Below are 22,446 nucleotides of genomic sequence, written 5' to 3'. Positions count from 1 at the left end.
ATACATAGAAGTTGATCAATTGAAGATCCTGACCTTCAATGTACATAATTTTTGTTTTGATTGTATTGCTGTATTGTTGTATTGTTCTTTCTGCTTTGGCAATGTAAACGTATGTTTTCTCATGCCAATAAAGCCCTTTGAATTGAATTGAATTGAATTGAATTGCAATTCCCCCGAAAGTCCTCATGGGGGCGCCCAGTGGCCCTCCGGCCCCCTCACAGACTCTACGTCACTGCATTCTATACCTTATACATTTATATGTCTGTGGTATGGCGGTGTCTCAGCTGTGTTTAATGTTCACCCCATTCTGAACGGGAACCCATTTTGGTGTTAGCATCATGTCGTGCTTTAGCTATTTGAAAAATAGCAGATCTACAAGCTCGTAGCGCGCCACCGAGTGGCGCGCTACGAGCTTGTAGGTCTGCTATTTTTGAAAACTCAGGATTTTAGAAGACATTTTTCGAATCTGATCTCAGGTCAAAATGCGTTAAAGAACCACCATTCTTCTGTGCGTTAGAATCTGATCTCAGGTCAGAATGCGTTAAAGAACCTCCATTCTTCTGTGCGTTAGAATCTGATCTCAGGTCAGAATGGGTTAACAGACGTACCGCTGGTGACGCTGCGCCATAAGGAATGTAATTACCTTCCGCTGCGTCAGATAAGCTTTATTATCGATATGCTCGGCCTTTCCTTCTTTAGCGCTCCTATAGAGCGTCACAGTCCCTCCCCCTTTCAGAACGACGAGTGGCCCAGGAAATGAATCGCAATGCATTTTGACCATATAGGCATTTCTTAAATGATTCATTTAAAGACCTTTTAAGCGTCGTACGAAGCCAACTCTTGTCGTGACAAATCATGACAACACACACAATATTTTGGACCAAACAAAGAATTAGAAAGTAGAAAAAAACGTCAGGTTACAACACATTTTTTTGTTGTTTTTTCTTCTTTGTACGGACGGACGGACGGACAGACAGACAGACAGACAGACAGACAGACAGACAGACAGACAGACAGACAGACAGACAGACAGACAGACAGACAGACAGACAGACAGACAGACAGACAGGTTTACCGGGTGGAAGAAGCCCGGCTGCGCTCCCAGAGACAACAACCTCAGACACGTCTCCAGACTTCCTGTTCTCACGCTGGAGTGGAGTTGCTGAGGGAGAGAGACATAGAGAGACATGGAGAGAGAGAGAGGGAGAGAGACATAGAGAGACATGGAGAGAGAGAGAGAGAGAGAGAGAGAGAGAGAGAGAGAGAGAGATACGTATCACGATACGATTTTTCATGATATTTTCAACACAATGATTTTCCAGACAAATTATTTTTTTTTTTTTTATGATTTATCTTCCCCCCCACCAAAGCTTTTTTCACAATTTTTATTTAACTAAATTGCAAAGATAATTGCCTTCCTTGATGTCTTAATGAGCATCAATAATAATAAAAATAATAATAATAAAACTTTATTTGTATAGCACCTTTCATGACATGAAATGCAGCTCAAAGTGCTTTACAGAACAATGGAGAATAAAAGAAAAGCAAGGCAACGACATTAAAAAACAAGCAGTAATGCAATACAGTGAGGACATGAATAACAAAAACTAAAAGATCAATTAAAAGCAATGTTGTAGAAGTGGGTCTTGAGCTGAGCTTTAAAAATGTCTACAGAGGCTGCCTGACGAAGGTACAGAGGGAGTTTGTTCCATGCCGACGGCCCGTAGAAGCAAAAAGCTGCTTCCCCGTATTTTTTAGTTGCCATTTTTTTAGGCAAAGCGAGCAGGCCAGCAGTGGAAGACCTTAGGGGGCGGTTTGGGACATATAGGCAGTCATGTAGGTAGGAAGGTGCAAGACCATTGAGAGCTTTATAGACAAGTAAAATAATTTTAAAATCAATCCTAAAAACAACCGGAAGCCAGTGAAGTGATGCCAAAACTGGAGTAATATGTTCTTAGTTCTAGTTAACCAATTCTGGCTGCTGCATTTTGGACAAATTGTAATCTGTCAGTTGTTTTCTTAGGCAGTCCTGAAAAAAGTGCATTGCAGTAATCAAGCCGAGAAAAAACAAAGGCGTGGATTAGCGTTTTTGCATCGTCCAAGGACACATAGGCTCTGATTCGTGCAATATTTCTAAGGTGAAAAAAGGTAACATGATTAATGTGTGAATTAAAATTCAATTCGGAATCGATAATAACCCCCAGGTTCTTTACTGTACTGTTACTTTCTACAGTCAGGTTGCCAAGTCTGCTTAATATTGATTCTTTCTGCTCACTAGAACCGATTATGAGAACTTCTGTCTTATCCTCATTTAGCTTGAGAAAGTTCTCACTCATCCAACATCTGATGCTCGACAGACAGGTCAACAGCGGGTCTAAAGCACAGGGATCATCTGGAGCCACAGATAGATATAATTGGGTATCATCAGCATAGAAATGAAAATTGACTCCGTGATTGGCAATGAGTTCGCCCAGTGGCAGTATGTACAAGGAGAAAAGCAGAGGGCCAAGAATCGAGCCCTGTGGAATACCAGAACTGATGTCGTGTTTGTCTGAGTCAAACTCGGCTAGATTGACAAAGTAACTTCTGTTAGATAGGTGGGAGGAAAACCAGGACAGGGCCGTACCAGACAGGCCTATCCAGTGCTCCAGACGCTGTATTAACGACCATCACCTGGGCACAGTCACAGACACATATACAGCTCCCCTCTGCAGGCCTCTACTGTCTCATTCCTCTACAGTCACAGACACACAGCTCCCCTCTGCAGGCCTCTACTGTCTCATTTCTCTACACAATCATGTGAATATGATGGAATATGATTACAGCTGACGTTTCTTATCACACACTAGACCCCCCTAAAAAAATAAAAAAGTTTTTTTTTTTTTTTTATAAAATCGATTTCTATTTTTAATAAATCGATACATATCGTCGGGATATAATATCGATATATCGCGATATAGGATATATCGTTACACGCCTACTATTAACCCTTTCAGGTCAGTATTAACCCTTTCAGGTCAGTATTAACCCTCTCCTTACCTTGCTCAGGTCAGTATAGAGCGTCGCAGTCCCTCCGAGTGGCCCAGGAAATGAAATGCAATGCATTCTGACCAGACCGAGTTGTCTTTGTCCGCGGCGTAACCGTCTTTAAATAAATACTTTAAGAAAAGCCTATGGTCAAAATGCATTGCATTTCATTTCCTGGGCCACTCGTCGTTCTGAAAGGGGGAGGGACTGTGACGCTCTATTAACCCTCATAGAGGACCTCCTCAGTGTGTGTGTGTGTGTGTGTGTGTGTGTGTGTGTGTGTGTGTGTGTGTGGTATAGTGGGGCATTGTGGGTAGTGTAGTCTCTCCTCACCTTGCTCAGGTCCGTGGCGGTAACCCCGTCGTCTTCTCGACACGGCAGCTTGTGGACGAACGACAACATCTGGTACTTTGACCTGATGAACTCTGACTTCACTGTGCTGGAGAGAGAGAGAGAGAGAGAGAGACATTACCTTACTGAGAGAGAGAGAGAGAGAGAGAGAGAGAGAGAGAGAGAGAGAGAGACATTACCTTACTGAGAGAGAGAGAGAGAGAGAGAGAGAGAGAGAGATAGAGAGAGAGAGAGAGAGAGAGAGAGAGAGACATTACCTTACTGAGAGAGAGAGAGAGAGAGAGAGAGAGAGAGAGAGAGATCTGCTGGTCTGCTGTGGTGCGTGGAGGCGGAGAACCATCAACCTCCTTTCTGCCTGCCCACCCCCTCGTCACCGGGAGCCAATCCACGCTCAGAGGGCCAGCCTGGGATCGTTGGCATTGTCTCTCAGTCACCCCATACTGAGAGCACTCTGCCCGGTGGAGCTAGTTAACGCTCATTGTCTCTCAGTCACCCCATACTGAGAGCACTCTGTCCGGTGGAGCTAGTTAACGCTCAAGGTTGCAAAACTGTTTGATATCAACTGTTTGTTGGTCTTATAACCGCGCGGTAACAACGATTTAGCATTGAGCACATTGGCGCGTTGTTCAATCCTGCTCAAGCAGAGCCGTAAATTTAGAGATACCAGGAGCCCGCTTTACGGTAAATATTATATAGCGAGACGATAATGAATTAAGTGTGTAAAGGTTCTTACAGGACTCTATCCTGATTGGTTCACAGTGTATAAAGGTCAAAGGTTAAAGCATTCTTACTGGACGTTGTCCTGAGGGTTTGGTTTCCGTCGTCCACTCTGGATCTGAGCGGGATCCAACAGGCTGTGTTCCCAGATGGAGTTAGCGCCGTTAGCCGCTAACGTCTGCACCATCTGAAACACATGGAGTTAGCACCGTTAGCTGCTAACATCTGGACCATCTGAAACACATGGAGTTAGCACCGTTAGCCGCTAACATTTGGACCATCTGAAACACATGGAGTTAGCACCGTTAGCCGCTAACATCTGGACCATCTGAAACACATGGGAGTTAGCACCGTTAGCTGCTAACATCTGGACCATCTGAAACACATGGAGTTAGCACAGAGAGTTAGCGGTTAGTGTCTGGACCATCTGTAACACATGGAGTTAGCACCGTTAGCACAGAGTTAGCACCGTTAGCTGCTAACGTATGGACCATCTGAAACACATGGAGTTAGCACCGTTAGCACAGAGAGTTACCACCGTTAGCACAGAGAGTTAGCACCATTGGCACAGAGAGTTAGCATCATTAGCTGCTAACGTATGAACCATCTGAAACACATGGAGTTAGCACCGTTAGCTGCTAACGTCTGGACAATCTGAAACACATTAGAGTTAGCACCGTTAGCACAGAGAATTAGCACCATTAGCACAGAGAGTTAGCACCGTTAGCTGCTAACGTCTGGACAATCTGAAACACATTGAGTTATTCCGTGACCAGCCTTGTTAGCCCGTTAGCACATAGATAGCCCCGTTACCATCCGAAACACAGTGTTAGCCACATTAGCCCGTTAGCACACAGGGTCTGCCTGTGGTCTGTATTTACCTGTAGCAGTCTTATATTTTAAGGTGGGGGTCTGCATTAGGGTGTATATTGTAGGGTGGGGGTCTATGTTACCTGTATCAGGGTGGGGGGCGGGGTCTATGTTACCTGTATCAGGGTGGGGGGCAGGGTCTATGTTACCTGTATCAGGGTGGGGGGCGGGGTCTATGTTACCTGTATCAGGGTGGGGGGCGGGGTCTATGTTACCTGTATCAGGGTGGGGGGCGGGGTCTATGTTACCTGTATCAGGGTGGGGGGCAGGGTCTATGTTACCTGTATCAGGGTGGGGGGCGGGGTCTATGTTACCTGTATCAGGGTGGGGGGCGGGGTCTATGTTACCTGTATCAGGGTGGGGGGCGGGGTCTATGTTACCTGTATCAGGGTGGGGGGCGGGGTCTATGTTACCTGTATCAGGGTGGGGGGCGGGGTCTATGTTACCTGTATCAGGGTGGGGGGCGGGGTCTATGTTACCTGTATCAGGGTGGGGGGCGGGGTCTATGTTACCTGTATCAGGGTGGGGGGCAGGGTCTATGTTACCTGTATCAGCGCAGGTGGCCAGCCGCTGTGTCTCAGGTGTTTGACGATGGAGATGTGTCGTCCCAGACTGCGATGCACCGAGCAGCACTCATCACACACCAGAACACCTCTGTTGATGCTCGCCCAGCCCGGATCTGAGAGAGAGACAAAGAGACACACAGCGAGAGAGAGAGAGAGAGAGAGAGAGAGAGAGAGAGAGAGAGAGAGAGAGACTCGTCAAATAAACAACTACACTTTAGAAACAAGACCAAATAAACAACTACACTTTAGAAACAAGGCCAAATAAACAACTACACTTTAGAAAACAAGAATTGATGCAAATCAATTAATTACCAACTGCTGCTTTATATCTCCAAAATTGTGCTATTAAATGAGCCTATAACAGTCCATTTGGACAGTCTCAGAGTTTGTTCTAGGGTCCTTTGGTTCCATTTTGTACTAGGCTACACTCACACTTACATAGTCACATGGACAGATCCAGTTGTTGTTTACACACACACACACACACACACACACACACACACACACACACACACACACACACACACACACACACACACACACACACACACAGACACAGATATATACATGTCATATAATAGCACAATTGTGGAGATATAATGCAGCAGCTGGTAATTAATTGATTTGCATCAATTCTTGTTTTTGTTATTATATCAAAGTCCATGACTTTCGTGATATTATTACCAGCAGCTTTTATATGTGGTGCTGGTGGTCTACAGAATACATTATCTACAAGCTCCCAATGTGTGAAGATATGAATATGATGCAGTGTGAGCTTGTAGATAGGCCAGGGGTCTGCAACAGGCGGCTCTAGAGCACACCCCTAGTGGCTCCCTGTAGCATTAAAAGTAGCAATAAATAATTTTTCATTTATGGTTTCTGTAGGCCAAACGTGACAAGCATTCTTGATATTTATTCTACAAAATTGGAAAACTTAACTAAACTAAAATCTGCGTCATAGCATGCGACACACTCAGTGCCGTGCCAGCCAGGTGTCTATTATAAACAAACCAGTCGGTGTGTGAGGCTGCTGCCTGCTACGCTATGGCTTCTACAGGGAGAGAAATATAAAGATAGCCGACGAAAAACAGAGGATTTAACAGTTCGTGGACAGAGGCTTTTGCCTTCACAGCCAATGCAGATTGACTGCCTGTATGTTTAATCTGCAGTGAGAAGCTATCAAACAACAAAAAAAGTAACGTTGAAAGACATTTCCAGGGAAAGCATGCTAAATTCTGCTAGTTTCGTTGCAAACCAGGAGATAATAAAGCTTGGCAAGCTGCATTATAATGCGTAATTTTCTTTGCGGCTCCAGATAGATTTTGAATTTATTTTTGGTCGAAAATGGCTCTTTCAACATCTTGGGTTGCTGACCCCTTATTTTAACAATTTTATGTATTTTTGATTATTATATATTTTGTAAAGGAATGGTTTTGGTTTTGACCTGACAGCAATATATCTGACTATCAGTAGATATTGAGAAACGATGATGTCACCGTTTATTAGCGCATATCATTTTTACTATAATTAGGTGAGAAATGCAGCTTGTGCCTGCATGGAAACTACACAGATATCTATCATTGTTCATGTTTATATATCACTGATCACTGTTAACCCTGTCCCGTCTCCAATCTTCCAAACCATCACACCTGATCTGCTCCCCTTCATCACCTCCATCATAAACACCTCAATAACCTCAGGCTGCGTCCCATCTGCCCTCAAGTCAGCCAGAGTAACACCACTCCTCAAAAAACCAACCCTTGACCCTTCAGATGTCAAGAACTACAGACCGGTATCACTCCTTTCATTTATTTCTAAAACCATTGAACGTGTCGTCTCCAACCAGCTCTCTCTCCACCTCTCACAGAACAACCTGCTGGATCCCAACCAGTCCGGATTCAAGAAGGCCCACTCCACAGAAACTGCCCTGCTGGCAGTCACAGAAGCACTACATGCTGCCCAAGCTGCTTCCCACTCTGCAGTACTGATTCTCCTAGACCTATCAGCAGCATTTGACACAGTGAACCACCAGCTGCTCCTAGACACCCTAGCGGAGCTAGGCATCGGTGGAACGGCACTAAAGTGGTTCTCCTCCTACCTCACCGACCGGACCTACCAGGTTTCCTGGAAAGGTCTGTTATCATCCCCCCGAACCCTCCAAACTGGGGTCCCACAGGGATCTGTACTTGGTCCCCTCCTTTTCTCACTGTACACTAAATCCCTTGGCACTATCATCTCTGCTCACAATATATCCTATCACTGCTACGCCGATGACACACAACTGTTCCTATCCTTCCCCCCCTCTACCACTCAGGTGGAAGAGCGCATCACTGCATGCCTGGCTGACATCTCACAGTGGATGTCCTCCAACCATCTCAAGCTGAACCCAGACAAGACTGAGCTTCTCTTCTTCCCAGCTAAGTCCTGCCCTATGCGGGAGCTAACTATTTCCGTAGACAACGCCCTGGTAACGTCTGTCCCAACAGCCAGGAATCTTGGTGTTATCCTGGACAGTCAGCTCTCGTTCAAAGCTCACATCACAGCTGTCACTCGATCCTGTAGGTTCACACTCTATAACATACGACGAATTAGACCGTTCCTCACCCAGGAATCAGCCCAGCTCCTAATCCAGACAACAGTCTTGTCAAAACTCGACTATTGTAACTCCCTCCTTACTGGTCTACCAGCATGTGCACTTAAGCCTCTCCAGCTGATCCAAAATGCGGCAGCTCGCTTGGTCTTCAACCAGCCAAAATTCTCACATGTCTCCCCCCTGCTCCGCTCCCTCCACTGGCTCCCGGTCGCTGCCCGCACAGAATACAAAACTCTGATGCTGGCATTCAAAGCAACCAAAGGTATGGCTCCCCCATATCTTACAAGTATGATTGAACCCTACAAACCCTCCCGCGCACTCAGATCAGCCAACGCAGGGAAGCTGGAAGTACCCTCACTAAAAACGCCGGGACAACGCTCCACACGTCCCAAACTCTTCTCCCTTCTGGCTCCAAAACTGTGGAATGCACTTCCCATTGCAGTCAGAACTGCAGCATCACTCCCAATCTTCCGCCGTAGCCTGAAGACCCACCTTTTCAGACTCCATCATGGCCCATAGCACTTACCCTAAACCCTTAGATAGCATTTCTGTTGGATTATATAGCATTTGATACAGACTTATAGCACGTTATGTAGACAGCACTGTAATTGTATTGTATGAAGTCATAGCACGCCATAGTACACATGTATAGCATAGTAGTAAAGATGTATAGTTTATATGTATAAGTGTATGTATAGTTTCACTATATAGATATTCCACTGTTACTTTCTTAGCTTACGCATGTTTCATGATAAATACTTTTATGTGATGTATTCCCATGCTTTTGTTTTTGCTCAAATGTAAGTCGCTCTGGATTAAGAGCGTCTGCTAAATGCCTAAATTGTAAATTGTAATTGTAAATTAACCCATTCTGCACGGGAACCCCTTTTGGTGTTAGCATCATGTTATGCTTTAGCTATTGAAAAATAGCAGATCAACAAGCTCATAGCGCGCCACCGAGTGGGGCGCTACGAGCTTGTAGGTCTGCAATTTCTTTGAAAAATCGAAGAACGACTGACATTTTTAGAATCTGATATCAGGTCAGAATGGGTTCATCAGACCAGTGTGTGTGTGTCCAGTGGAAACCTCGTATGAAACTGATCTCAGGTCAGAATGGGTTCATCAGACCAGTGTGTGTGTGTCCAGTGGAAACCTCGTATGAATCTGATCTCAGGTCAGAATGGGTTAACAACTTTAAAACCTATCATATATGTTGCATCAACTGCAGCGAGCAAAGGCTCTGCTCTGCTGCATCCAATAATACATATATCAGCCTGCTAGTCCGGTGCAGACTGGTGATTACATTTGTATTGGTGGCGAGTGCAAAGCACAAGCAATTGTTTTAAGTCAAAGTGGTATAAATATATATTCTGTGAAATGTGTGTCGTCATTCTGTGTTGCGTCCACATGCAGCGCGTTGTGAGCTTGCAGATCGTCCACATGCAGCGCGTTGTGAGCTTGCAGATCGTCCACATGCAGCGCGTTGTGAGCTTGCAGATCGTCGGTGCCTCACTCACCATGAAGCCAAGCAGAGGTCCTCACAAGTATAGGACAAACACTGCCAGTCCTCAGCAATGGCGTTGCGCAAAAAGTTGATATTTTACTTATTATATTCAGATAATCTTCAACCGATTGTTATAATTCGAAGTTGTAAATATTCCGTGCGGTTTATATTTTCATTGGGTGTACAAGTCATGTTTTTTAAAGGGATTGTGACATTAAAAAAAAGGTTTTGGTTTTTTAGGTTTTTTCAATTGCACCCAAAAAACATGAACTTTTAACATTCAGTAGATTTTCTGTGGTCTGGGGTTTTCTGGCTCAAACAGGTGCTCTGATTTGCCGGCAGATTGTGATGTAAGACCCTGCAAATCCCATATATGTCAATGGGATTTGCCAGCAGATGTCACTGTTTTCACTGTGTTGCCTGTTTTCATTGTAGCTCAAAAGGCTTCCAAACCCCAAAGAAAACTCCAGACCACAGAAAATCCACTGAATGTTCAAAGTTCAGGTTTTTGGGGTGTAATTGAGGTGATAAAACCTAAAAGAAAAAAAGAAAAATAAATGAAAACGAATGTCATAAAACCTTTAATATGCCTTTATCAAATGATATAGAGAGATGGTAAGCCATGCAGCCCATTGACTGCGTGTCACTGTGCCTACATGCTGACAATGTGCACGCGTGGACTTGTATTAGGGGCCGATTCACACTCCTATTTTAGAGCCGAATAAAAGTGGGTTCGGCGCTGTAGAGCCTACAATTTGACGTCATTTGAGGTTCGGGAGGGGGGGGGGGGGGGGGTACCCTCCTAAAGTCGTCTCTTCGGTGCTACTGAAAATTTCTGACGAGCCGGAATCCTTTCGGCTCTACAGCGCCGAAACAGCGGTTGTGAAGCCTGTACAACTAGGCTAAACAGCAGGGCAACTGGGTTGTACTGAGTTTGACGCAAGGTTATAATAGTTTTGGTTTTTTCATTATAGTTTAGTTTTAGTTAGTTTTGACATATTTTTTTTCGAATTCAGTTAGTTTTAGTTCGTTTTTAGAGCGGGTTTGCTAGTTTTAGTTTAGTTTTTATTTTGTGAAAATGCTTAGTTTTAGTTTAGTTTTAGTTTTTGCTGCCTTACGGTGCTGAAAAGTGCCGTAAAAACGGCTCGGGAAATAAGGAAAAGTACCGAATTAATTTAAAAGGTTTATATTCTAAATGTCCGTAAGGCATATAAATATTGATTAAAAAAACGATAACTAATGCCATTTTGTCTATCATCTCAGTTCGTTTTAGTTAGTTTTGTGAACACACAATACAGTTTTAGTTTAGTTATCGTTTTTTAATTTATTTTAGTTTCAGTTTAGTTTCAGTTAACTAAAATGTTTTTTTAATTCTAGTTTTCGTTTTTTCGTTAGTTATAGTTAACTATAATAACCAACTTTGACGCGTGCAGTGATTAATCAAATGTCCAGAGAGTTGTGTTTACTTTCGGATATGTCAATCCATTTATTGATCCACTTTCTTTCATCAGTAGTATTCAAACTTAAATAAACTGTGTAAACTTTCAAACAAAACAAACAACTGAACCTGTCGACCACGCAGTGTCGACACACTGACAGGTAATGAGGGTTTCTATGGCAACCACCCACCATTCTGACAGACTGATTACCATGACGTCATCGTGAAGAAGGACATCATTAATTAGGTTGAAATAAACAAAACAAAATAAACAAAAGGCATTTTGGCTCCAACAGCGGTAAAATAGCAGTATGAATCGGCCCTTAGCCTGCCCTACATTATAACGTGACATTTATTATACAGCTCGAAAATATAGCCACTCTACAAGTTCACAACTGGTTGTGGACACTACGCATGTACGTATAGCCTGGGCCTTAGGTTTCCACTTCACAGCACTCACGGTTTGATTGACACCCGATCATATTGACATGTCAATCTGGAGGTCCCCGAGGAGTTTGGCATGGGGCGGAGGGGGTCCACAGTAGTATGCGTGAGAGTAGTTGTTTAATAAACAACTACACTTTAGAAACAAGACCAAATAAACAACTACACTTTAGAAACAAGACCAAATAAACAACTACACTTTAGAAACAAGACCAAATAAACAACTACACTTTAGAAACAAGACCAAATAAACAACTACACTTTAGAAACAAGACCAAATAAACAACTACACTTTAGAAACAAGACCAAATAAACAACTACACTTTAGAAACAAGACCAAATAAACAACTACACTTTAGAAACAAGACCAAATAAACAACTACACTTTAGAAACAAGACCAAATAAACAACTACACTTTAGAAACAAGACCAAATAAACAACTACACTTTAGAAACAAGACCAAATAAACAACTACACTTTATAAACAAGCCCAAATAAACAACTACACTTTATAAACAAGACCAAATGAACGACTAAACTTTAGAAACAAGCCCAAATAAACAACTACACTTTAGAAACAAGACCAAATAAACAACTACACTTTATAAACAAGACCAAATAAACAACTACACTTTATAAACAAGACCAAATAAACAACTACACTTTAGAGACAAGACCTAATAAACAACTACACTTTAGAAAAAAGCCCAAATAAACTACACTTTAGAAACAAGACCAAATAAACAACTACACTTAAGGGCCGATTCATACTCCTATTTTACCGCTGTTTCGGCGCTGTAGTGCCGAAATGATTTCGGCTCGTCAGAAATTTTCAGTAGCACCGAAGAGCCGACTTTAGGACGGTACCCACCCCCCCGAACCTCAAATGACGTCAAATTGTAGGCTCTACAGCGCCAAACCGACTTTTATTCGGCTCTAAAATAGGAGTATGAATCGGCCCTTAGAAACAAGACCAAATAAACACTACACTTTAGAAACAAGCCCAAATAAACAACTACACTTTAGAAACAAGACCAAATAAACAACTACACTTTAGAATTAAACAAGACCAAATAAAAAAATTAAATTAAATTAAATTGGCTTCATTGGCATACGTTTAATGGGGACCTCCCAACATCATATTTTAACATAATCATGTTTTAACTGGGGACCCCCAAACATAATCACATTTTAACTACCCCACACACACACACACACACACACACACACACACAATAATCAGATTTGAACAGTGAAACCCCAACATAATCATATTTTAACTTTAACATTTTTCTTTTTCTCTTTCTTTCTCTCTACACACACACACACACACACAGTAACACAATCACAAATATACAATAACACTACAACACAACAAATATGTTTTTGAATAGCCGTGGTAACACATTTATCTGGGGTTTAGTTCAGAGCTGGGGACCCCCTGGAAGCCATGCCTCATGGACCCCCTGGAACCCATCCATGGACCCCCGGGGGTCCCCGGACCCCACCTTGAGAATCACTGCTTTAGCTCAACATGCTAACTCAGCAGAATAAACAACACTGATGATGGCCATAATAACTAGCTGGAGTTAGCTTTAGCTCATCAAGCTAACTATCTGGAGTTAGCTTTAGCTCAACATGCTAACTATCTGGAGTTAGCTTTAGCTCAACATGCTAACTCAGCAGCAACACAACACTGATGATGGTCATAATACTGGCGTTAGCTTTAGCTCAACATGCTAACTAGCTGGAGTTAGCTTTAGCTCAACATGCTAACTCAGCAGCAACACAACACTGATGATAGTCATAATACTGGCGTTAGCTTTAGCTCAACATGCTAACTAGCTGGAGTTAGCTTTAGCTCAACATGCTAACTCAGCAGCAACACAACACTGATGATGGTCATAATAATGGCGTTAGCTTTAGCTCAACATGCTAACTAACTGGAGTTAGCTTTAGCTCAACATGCTAACTCAGCAGCAACACAACACTGATGATGGTCATAATACTGGCGTTAGCTTTAGCTCAACATGCTAACTAGCTGGAGTTAGCTTTAGCTAAAACAAACAGAGGAACAACTGAACAGAGTCTTAATTCATTCATAACGTTTTGTTTACAACGAAGAACTAAAACAACTCAATGGTGTTTGTTTTGTCTTTAATATCAGACCAAAACAACCACAACACTTGCTATAGGTGGCTAACGCTAGCTAAGCTAACTTTGTGCCTGTCATAATGAAAGAACCAAAACAAACAATAACACACCGTTATTTAGAAATAACGTCTTTAACCACTAGTACACGCGCGCGCGCACACACACACACACACACACACACCCATGTGTAAATGTCAGAGCAGCAGAGCTTATAGTCAAATACACATTTTAATCAATACTAATTATCCATGTATAATGTTGCTGTCTGAATGACTGCATGAGTTGTAAGTTACAACACTCTTTATTTGAGGAATATAAATTAATAAATGTTATTATAATTCCACACAAAATATGAATACAAAATAATAGTACAATTTACTACATGTGTGTCTACGTGGGCGAGAGGCTCGTGCGACATGAAAAGTAACATGAAATTAAAACAAATGAGAGTCCATCCATGGTTGGAAAGAACCAGAGCAGGACGCTATAGCAGCTAGCGGCTTCTCCTCTCCTCCCAGGCCGCTCTCCTAGCCCCTCTGCCCGGCTGACAGTGACAGCAGCCCCGGCCTCCTGGTTGTAAAGAACCAGGGGAGCTGTCTCCCCACCCAGGCCGCTCTCCTAGCCCCTCTGCCCGGCTGACAGTGACAGCAGCCCCGGCCTCCTGGTTGTAAAGAACCAGGGGAGCTGTCTCTCCACCCAGGCCGCTCTCCTTAGCCTTAGCCCCTCTGCCCGGCTGACAGTGACAGCAGCCCCGGCCTCCTGGTTGTAAAGAACCAGGGGAGCTGTCTCCCCACCCAGGCCGCTCTCCTAGCCCCTCTGCCCGGCTGACAGTGACAGCAGCCCCGGCCTCCTGGTTGTAAAGAACCAGGGGAGCTGTCTCTCCACCCAGGCCGCTCTCCTTAGCCCCTCTGCCCGGCTGACAGTGACAGCAGCCCCGGCCTCCTGGTTGTAAAGAACCAGGGGAGCTGTCTCCCCACCCAGGCCGCTCTCCTAGCCCCTCTGCCCGGCTGACAGTGACAGCAGCCCCGGCCTCCTGGTTGTAAAGAACCAGGGGAGCTGTCTCTCCACCCAGGCCGCTCTCCTAGCCCCTCTGCCCGGCTGACAGTGACAGCAGCCCCGACCTCATAACCCTCTCTCTCCTCTCCCATCATCCGATCTAATTAAGCATGGCTCTGTTCAAAAGGAAGGCTTTAAATAAGCCTTTCCCCCCCCTGTATTATTTGACGTTTTCTGTATTGATTTAATTCATGCTTGGTGTGGTGGACTGGTGGTCCGCGGTGGTGGTGGTCCTACCTGACGCACTGCAGTCGGCGCAGACCTCCGTTCTCTGGAGCTTATTCCTGCTGGAGCACATGATGGTGATGTCGCTGCCCGGGCCGAGGTGGCTGGAGGTCGGCCTGAGGCTCCGCCGCTGCCCGGGCCGAGGTGGCTGCTGGAGGTCGGCCTGAGGCTCCGCCGCTGCCCCGCCGCTTCACTTCACCCGGCGGTCGGTTGCTTTCCTCCGGCCGCAGCACTGCCGCTGCCCCCCCTCCACCCCCCCACCCCCGCGGGTCTAGCGGGCTGGCTGTTTAGCGGTGGTGATGGAATCAATGATGGAGGTTCGTCTGTAGTATTTCAACCTTTCTTTTTCTCTCTCTCTCTCTCCTTCCTCCTTCCCCGAACAATCCCCTCTCAACCTCCCCGGAATAGAAGCCTCCCTCCTCGGCTCTCTCCGGGGTCTCTTCTCTCTCTGCTCCCCCAGAGGACCGGCTGCTGCAGCTATTTCAGTCCGCCAGTCCGCTCCTCTCTGTCGGCCTGCTATAGTCCCAAACCCCCCTCCTCACCCCCCCCGGTGGTGGTTATTCTATTAAAAACTAAACGAATCAACAGTGTCTCTATAAACACAGTGTTTTCACCATTATGTTATGGCTGTTATTGTCACGGGGGGATGATAATACATAGTAGCGTCTCCCTCCTCCATGTTTAGTGGATCTCCCCCGGGCTGCGGTGCAGTGAGTGACCGGCAGATGGCAGCTCCTCCCCGGCTGTAGAATAGATGTCACTACCGTTAACTACTCAATTAATTGTGTTAGTTACTTAGGTAAAATGATCAACACTGACATTAATATAGAAATACAATTAAAAGCCCGGTATTAGTATGTATTAACAGTTTGCAGAAGTACATTTTTACACCTGAATAGAATTAAACAGAATGAGTGAAAATTTCACTCATTCTGTTGAATTCTATTCAGGTGTAAAAAAATAATTTGTAATCATTTTTACATTGTATTTCACTGTGAAATACGATGTAAAAATGATTACAAATTAATTTTAGCTATATATGATTGCTACACAATCTGTATAAACCCTAGGATTAATATTACATGGGAAGACACACGTGCACCCAACGTGCACGCTCATATAGTGCAAACAATTACCTCCGGGGTCAGATTGATTGATTGATTGAAATATGTATTAACAGTTTGTAGAATTACAGTACATTTCAAGCACAAACTCAACACAGAGACTGTTAACTGTGAGTTGGACAACCCAATTAAGCATTACACTTGTTTACAACAGGGTCCACATTGTTCAATTCATCAAAACATTTAGAGACGTACAAATAGACACTTCTATGTAGTTAAAGAACAGAACAGGAATTCATCATATAGGAAGCAAAAAGGGAAAAGATACATATACAGTGAGGGGAAAGGGGGGGGGTGGGGGGGATTCAGATTTTACAGAGGCCAGTTTCGAATTGCAGCCATCCGTAGGTGCCCTTTGAGAGCGGTTTTGAAGGAGTCAAGGGATTCACATGTCTTAATGACTGTTGGTAGGGCGTTCCACATTTTGGTGGCATAGGAGCGAAAATAATTTAGTCCCTTGTTTGTGCCGAATCTGGGTTGTACATGGTTTGTTGCACTCCCTCTGGTGTTGTGGGTGTGGACTTCATTTACATTAAGGAAGTATTTAGACAGGTACATGGGTATCTTAGTGGTGTATCGAATCTTGTGGACCAGACCCATTGCAAGATGCTGTACTCTGTCAGGAGGTCACTTGCCCAAATATGCGACCATGGTTTCGTCCTGTTGAGTACATAGTGGCGTAGAGGGTGCGCTGTGACTGGCCAGTCGCTGTGATTGACAGCCTACACCTAAACCTAACCCTAACCTTAACCTCAGTAAAACTACACCTAACCCTAACCCTAACCTCAGTAAAACTATACCTACACCTAAACCTAACCCTAACCTAAAACTATACCTAAACCTAACCCTAACCTTAACCTCAGTAAAACTATATACCTAAACCTAACCCTAACCCTAACCTTAACCTCAGTAAAACTATACCTAAACCTAACCCTAACCTTAAACTCAGTAAAACTACACCTAAACCTAACCTTAACCTCAGTAAACTATACCTAAACCTAACCCTAACCTTAACCTCAGTAAAACTACCTAAACCTAACCCTAACCTTAACCTCAGTAAAACTATACCTAAACCTAACCCTAACCCTAACCTTAACCTCAGTAAACTATACCTAAACCTAACCCTAACCTTAACCTCAGTAAACTATACCTAAACCTAACCCTAACCTTAACCTCAGTAAACTATACCTAAACCTAACCCTAACCTTAACCTCAGTAAAACGACACCTAAACCTAACCCTAACCTTAACCTCAATAAAACTACACCTAAACCTAACCCTAACCTTAACCTCAGTAAAACTATACCTACACCTAACCCTAACCTTAACCTCAGTAAAACTATACCTACACCTAACCTTAACCTCAGTAAAACTACACCTAAACCTAACCCTAACCTTACCCTCAGTAAACTATACCTAAACCTAACCTCAGTAAACTTTACCTAAACCTAACCTCAGTAAAACAAAAAACGCAGTGGCCGGGGGGGCGTTTCCAAGAACCCGAATCCGAGGACGAAACCATGCTAGCCCCAAATATGCCCGGCAGCCATCGTGGTGGACTCCATCTTGAAAACGATGCCTTTCAAGTTGTTCCATTTTCTGTAAACTTTTAGTATGTTATTTAGCACATCCAAATGGTGACAGAATCCATTGAAAAATATCTTCTATCAATTATTTGGGGTTCCAACCTGACATATCTAATCGTGGTTTCATTGCAAACCGACCACTAAGGGGTGAGCCAAATTACATACGCACGCACGCACACACAAATACAATACATACATAACTTGGATTATTTTATTTATACAGTTAAAATTGTAATTGCTTTCATAGATTATGAATATTATAAAATAAGATAGGAGTATATAAGTCTTTACTTCTTCAATGATCACATTGTTGTCCGTTCTTTCTTTGTTTATTTCATCTGTTTATTTCATTTCATTTTTTTTAAATACATTGATTTTTATTTTTACCTGAAAGTTCAAAATAAAGATAATCAAATGAAATGAAATCAAGGGCTGCTGATGGACATGACATTGAGCATGTAATGTCAGAGCACCGCCGCTGGAGGGCGCTGCGGTGTAATGTAATCTTCAAAAGGAACAGAAGAGAACACAGGGACAGGGTTGCCATGTCTGATAATTATAAGTGACTTTGTCTTTGTACATTTGTTGCTTGTAAATATTGCAAGATTTATTTTGCAGGTTGTGTTTTATGGGGGCTTATTGTTTCTAAAGTGTATTTGTTTATTTGCTCTTGTTTTCTGCAATGCACTTTTTTCTGGACTGCCTAAGAAAACAACTGACAGATTACAACTTGTCCAAAATGCAGCAGTCAGAGTTTTAACTAAAACTAAGATGAGAGAACATATTACTCCAGTTTTAGCTTCACTGCACTGGCTTCCGGTTGTTTTTAGGATTGGTTTTTAAATTATTTTACTTGTTTATAAAGCTCTCAATGGTCTCGCACGGTCAAACCTTCCTATACCTACATGACTGTCTGCCTAAATATGTCCCAAACCGCCCCCTAAGGTCTTCCACTGCTGGCCTGCTCTAAAAAATACGGGGCAGCAGCTTTCTGCTTCTAAGGGCCGACGGCGTGGAACAAACTCCCACTGTACCTTCGACAGGCAGCCTCTGTAGACATTTTTAAAGCACAGCTCAAGACCCACTCTTGCTTTTAATTGATCTTTAAATGTTTTGTTATTCATGTCCTCACTGTATTGCATTACTGCTCTTGTTTTTTAATGTTTATGCCTTGCTTTTCTTTTATTTCTTTCTCCATTGCTCTGTAAAGCACTTTGAGCTGCATTTTATGTCATGAAAAGGTGCTATCTTTGTATAGCATCTTTCATGACATGAAACACATTTGTATAATACAAATAAAGTTGTATTATTATTATTATTGTTATTAAAGTGTAGTTGTTTATTTGGTCTTGTTTCTAAAGTGTAGTTGTTTATTTGGTCTTGTTTCTAAAGTGTAGCTGTTTATTTGGTCTTGTTTCTAAAGTGTAGTTGTTTATTTGGTCTTGTTTCTAAAGTGTAGTTGTTTATTTGGTCTTGTTTCTAAAGTGTAGTTGTTTATTTGGTCTTGTTTCTAAAGTGTAGTTGTTTATTTGGTCTTGTTTCTAAAGTGTAGTTGTTTATTTGGTCTTGTTTCTAAAGTGTAGTTGTTTATTTGGTCTTGTTTCTAAAGTGTAGTTGTTTATTTGGGCTTGTTTCTAAAGTGTAGTTGTTTATTTGGTCTTGTTTATAAAGTGTAGTTGTTTATTTGGTCTTGTTTTCGTAGATGTGGTCGCTTGTTTATTTGGCTAAATCTGGCAACACTGCTTCTGGGGCAGCACTTCCGTCTAAAGAACAAGGTTAGTCTTCAGGTTACTTCCGGGGTGCTAGAAATATGAACTCCAGTGGAAAGCATTTATTCATTCAGATAAATTAAAGTTAATGTTATTACGTGTTATAAATGTTAATAAAAAATACACAGACACATAATTTGCGTTATATATTTTCGTGTAAATACTTAAGTTATTGTTTTAATGTGCAAATTAATCGTTTTTGTTTGCTCTAGAGCATAACTTTATTCTGAAAAGGTCGGCCACAGGAAGTCTTATCCTTGCTTCCTCATCCTGCCAGGTACGCCAGGTGTTACTGAGCCCTGGTCCAACTTCATCACTCCCGTGAGACGGTTTACTGTTTCCAGCAAATAAACAACACAACGTAACTACTAGCACTCACCGACACAAAGCCTGCTAGACCTTGAGGTAAAAGTCTATTCTCGAAGCTGGGAAGCGTCTCAGCTCCACAACTTCTCTCTAAAATATACTATTTTACTATTAAATGGAATGAATCCAACCAGATCGGCGCAGGCAAAACCCGGAAATGCTGTAGTAGATAGAGTACATCTGTGTTATTGACACACATCTGTAACAAAAGCACAGACTGTCTGTGAGCTCAAAGCCAGGTAACTGACCAAGTTATGTTCTATTTACTTATAGCTCTGACCAACGGCATAGAGACTGAGATACTATTTACTTATAGCTCTGACCAACGGCATAGAGACTGAGCTACTATTTGCTTATAGGGCTGTCCCCGACTAAGGATTTGTATAGTTGACTGATAGATGAATAAATTAGCTGTTAGTCGACTAATAGTCGACTAAGCAAAAAAAAAAAAAAAAAAAAAAAAAAAACGTTTTTTATTTTTTTGCCCCAAAAAAATTGTATATAAAAATACAATATTTACAAAAATATACAAAAATATTGTATTATTCCACTAGGTCTGTGGGGGACATAAACACATTTGAACATTCTGACTGTTCAAATCTTTCTTTTTAACAACTGAGAGGCTTGTCATTAGCCAGATTGAGCACAGCAGGTGAGATTGAGATTCTGGAGTCTATCAGGCCAGCACACTGTGCGATTCAAGTCACAGGCAGTGGCACATTGCCACACAGGCAGACACACTCCAGATGCACATTGGAGATTTGAACAGTCAGAATGTTCAAATGTGTTTATGTCCCCCACAGACCTAGTGGAATAATACAATATTTTTGTATATTTTTGTAAATATTGTATTTTTATATACAATTTTTTTTAAAAATTTTTAGTCGACTATGAGGTGGTCAGTCGACTGAGACCCGTTCCGATCGATTAGTCGACTATTCGACTAATCGAGGTCAGCCCTATTTACTTATAGCTCTGACCAACGGCATAGAGACTGAGCTACTATTTACTTATAGCTCTGACCAACGGCATAGAGACTGAGATACTATTTACTTATAGCTCTGACCAACGGCATAGAGACTGAGATACTATTTACTTATAGCTCTGACCAACGGCATAGAGACTGAGTAGACCTAGAATGCCTGTGATCATTTAATTATACTTCGTAAATGTTCATGTATCTCAGGCATAGATGGCTTGCACCGGGAGCTGGTCGATTTGAAAATGTGCGGCCTAAATGTGATAAATGCTCCGTTTGTACTCACCCATTAAATTATTCCAAAGACGTGGAGTGAAAAATGGTCCTCTAGTTTTATATCCATGTGAAAGTTCTAGAGATGCACATCTTTCTCTCCGGACGAGGGGACGTATTTGTAAACATGACGTATTTGTCAAATCAGTTCATCGATTTTTCCGGTCCCCCTCGCCCGGAGAGAAAGATGTCCGTGTGCATCTCTTGAAAAAGTGGAGATAATTCACTAAATACGCGTTTTGTGCCAGAACTTTCACATGGATATAAAACTAGAGGACCATTTTTCACACCACGTCTTTGGAATAATTTTATGGGTGAGTACAGACGGAGCATTCATCACATTTAGGCCGCCCATGTAGAACCCGAACTGAAATTAACCTGTGTGTTCTATGGCTCTGTATGTGAAATACTGTACATACTGTATGTAACAACAAGAGCCGTTCTAGGGCTAGAGACTGAGCTACTATTTACTTATAGCTCTGACCAACGGCATAGAGACTGAGATACTATTTACTTATAGCTCTGACCAACGGCATAGAGACTGAGATACTATTTACTTATAGCTCTGGCCAACGGCATAGAGACTGAGATACTATTTACTTATAGCTCTGACCAACGGCATAGAGACTGAGATGGGGGGGGGGGGGGGGGGGCTGTGGGCAGTTTAGAAACCGTCTTCCAGTGACATCATCATTAGGCAGATTCATTTTTAAATGTTTAGATTTTCATTATCGTGAGAGCGATGGCTTCCATTTTCGCATTGCAACTTTCCAGGACTAGAAAGCCTGCAGTTTCTATTAGCTTGTATTCCCCATCGACGATGTCACTGGAAGACTGGTTTCTGAACTGCCCACAGCCCTCCTATGAGACACAGACTGGTTTCTGAACCGCCCACAGCCCTCCTATGAGACACAGACTGGTTTCTGAACTGCCCACAGCCCTCCTATGAGACACAGACTGGTTTCTGAACCGCCCACAGCCCTCCTATGAGACACAGACTGGTTTCTGAACCGCCCACAGCCCTCCTATGAGACAGACTGGTTTCTGAACTGCCCACAGCCCTCCTATGAGACACAGACTGGTTTCTGAACTGCCCACAGCCCTCCTATGAGACAGACTGGTTTCTGAACTGCCCACAGCCCTCCTATGAGACACAGACTGGTTTCTGAACTGCCCACAGCCCTCCTATGAGACACAGACTGGTTTCTGAACTGCCCACAGCCCTCCTATGAGACACAGACTGGTTTCTGAACTGCCCACAGCCCTCCTATGAGACACAGAATTCTTTCATGATTATTAGTGGGGACCTATTGTACTGTAGTGGTCCTTTAATGACTGTTGGTAGGGCGTCCCACATTTTTGTGGCATAGGAGCTAAATTAATTTAGTCCCTTGTCTGTGCCGA

General features: G+C 42.9%; 1 protein-coding gene across 6 annotated transcripts in view; it reads right to left on the bottom strand.

Moving 5' to 3' along the window:
- The window catches only part of git1 (G protein-coupled receptor kinase interacting ArfGAP 1), a 44,515-nt gene extending 28,931 nt beyond the window's left edge, over positions 1 to 15,584 (bottom strand). For all 6 annotated transcript variants that reach the window (XM_083773007.1, XM_083773008.1, XM_083773009.1 and 3 more), the window contains exons 1-5: positions 14,959 to 15,584; positions 5,511 to 5,644; positions 4,170 to 4,282; positions 3,361 to 3,466; positions 1,076 to 1,162 (exon numbers count right to left, since the gene is read on the bottom strand). In XM_083773007.1, the coding sequence (XP_083629133.1) occupies positions 1,076 to 1,162; positions 3,361 to 3,466; positions 4,170 to 4,282; positions 5,511 to 5,644; positions 14,959 to 15,019 (501 nt within the window). In that variant the 5' untranslated portion in view covers positions 15,020 to 15,584. The remainder of the gene's footprint in view (positions 1 to 1,075; positions 1,163 to 3,360; positions 3,467 to 4,169; positions 4,283 to 5,510; positions 5,645 to 14,958) is intronic.
- Between the last annotated feature and the right edge of the window lie 6,862 nt (positions 15,585 to 22,446).

This window comes from Protomyctophum parallelum (assembly GCF_964188405.1).
Source record: "Protomyctophum parallelum genome assembly, chromosome: 9".
Classification (NCBI taxonomy): domain Eukaryota; kingdom Metazoa; phylum Chordata; class Actinopteri; order Myctophiformes; family Myctophidae; genus Protomyctophum; species Protomyctophum parallelum.
Note: the sequence above shows the minus strand (reverse complement) of the source record. Positions and strands in the feature narration are given on the sequence as shown.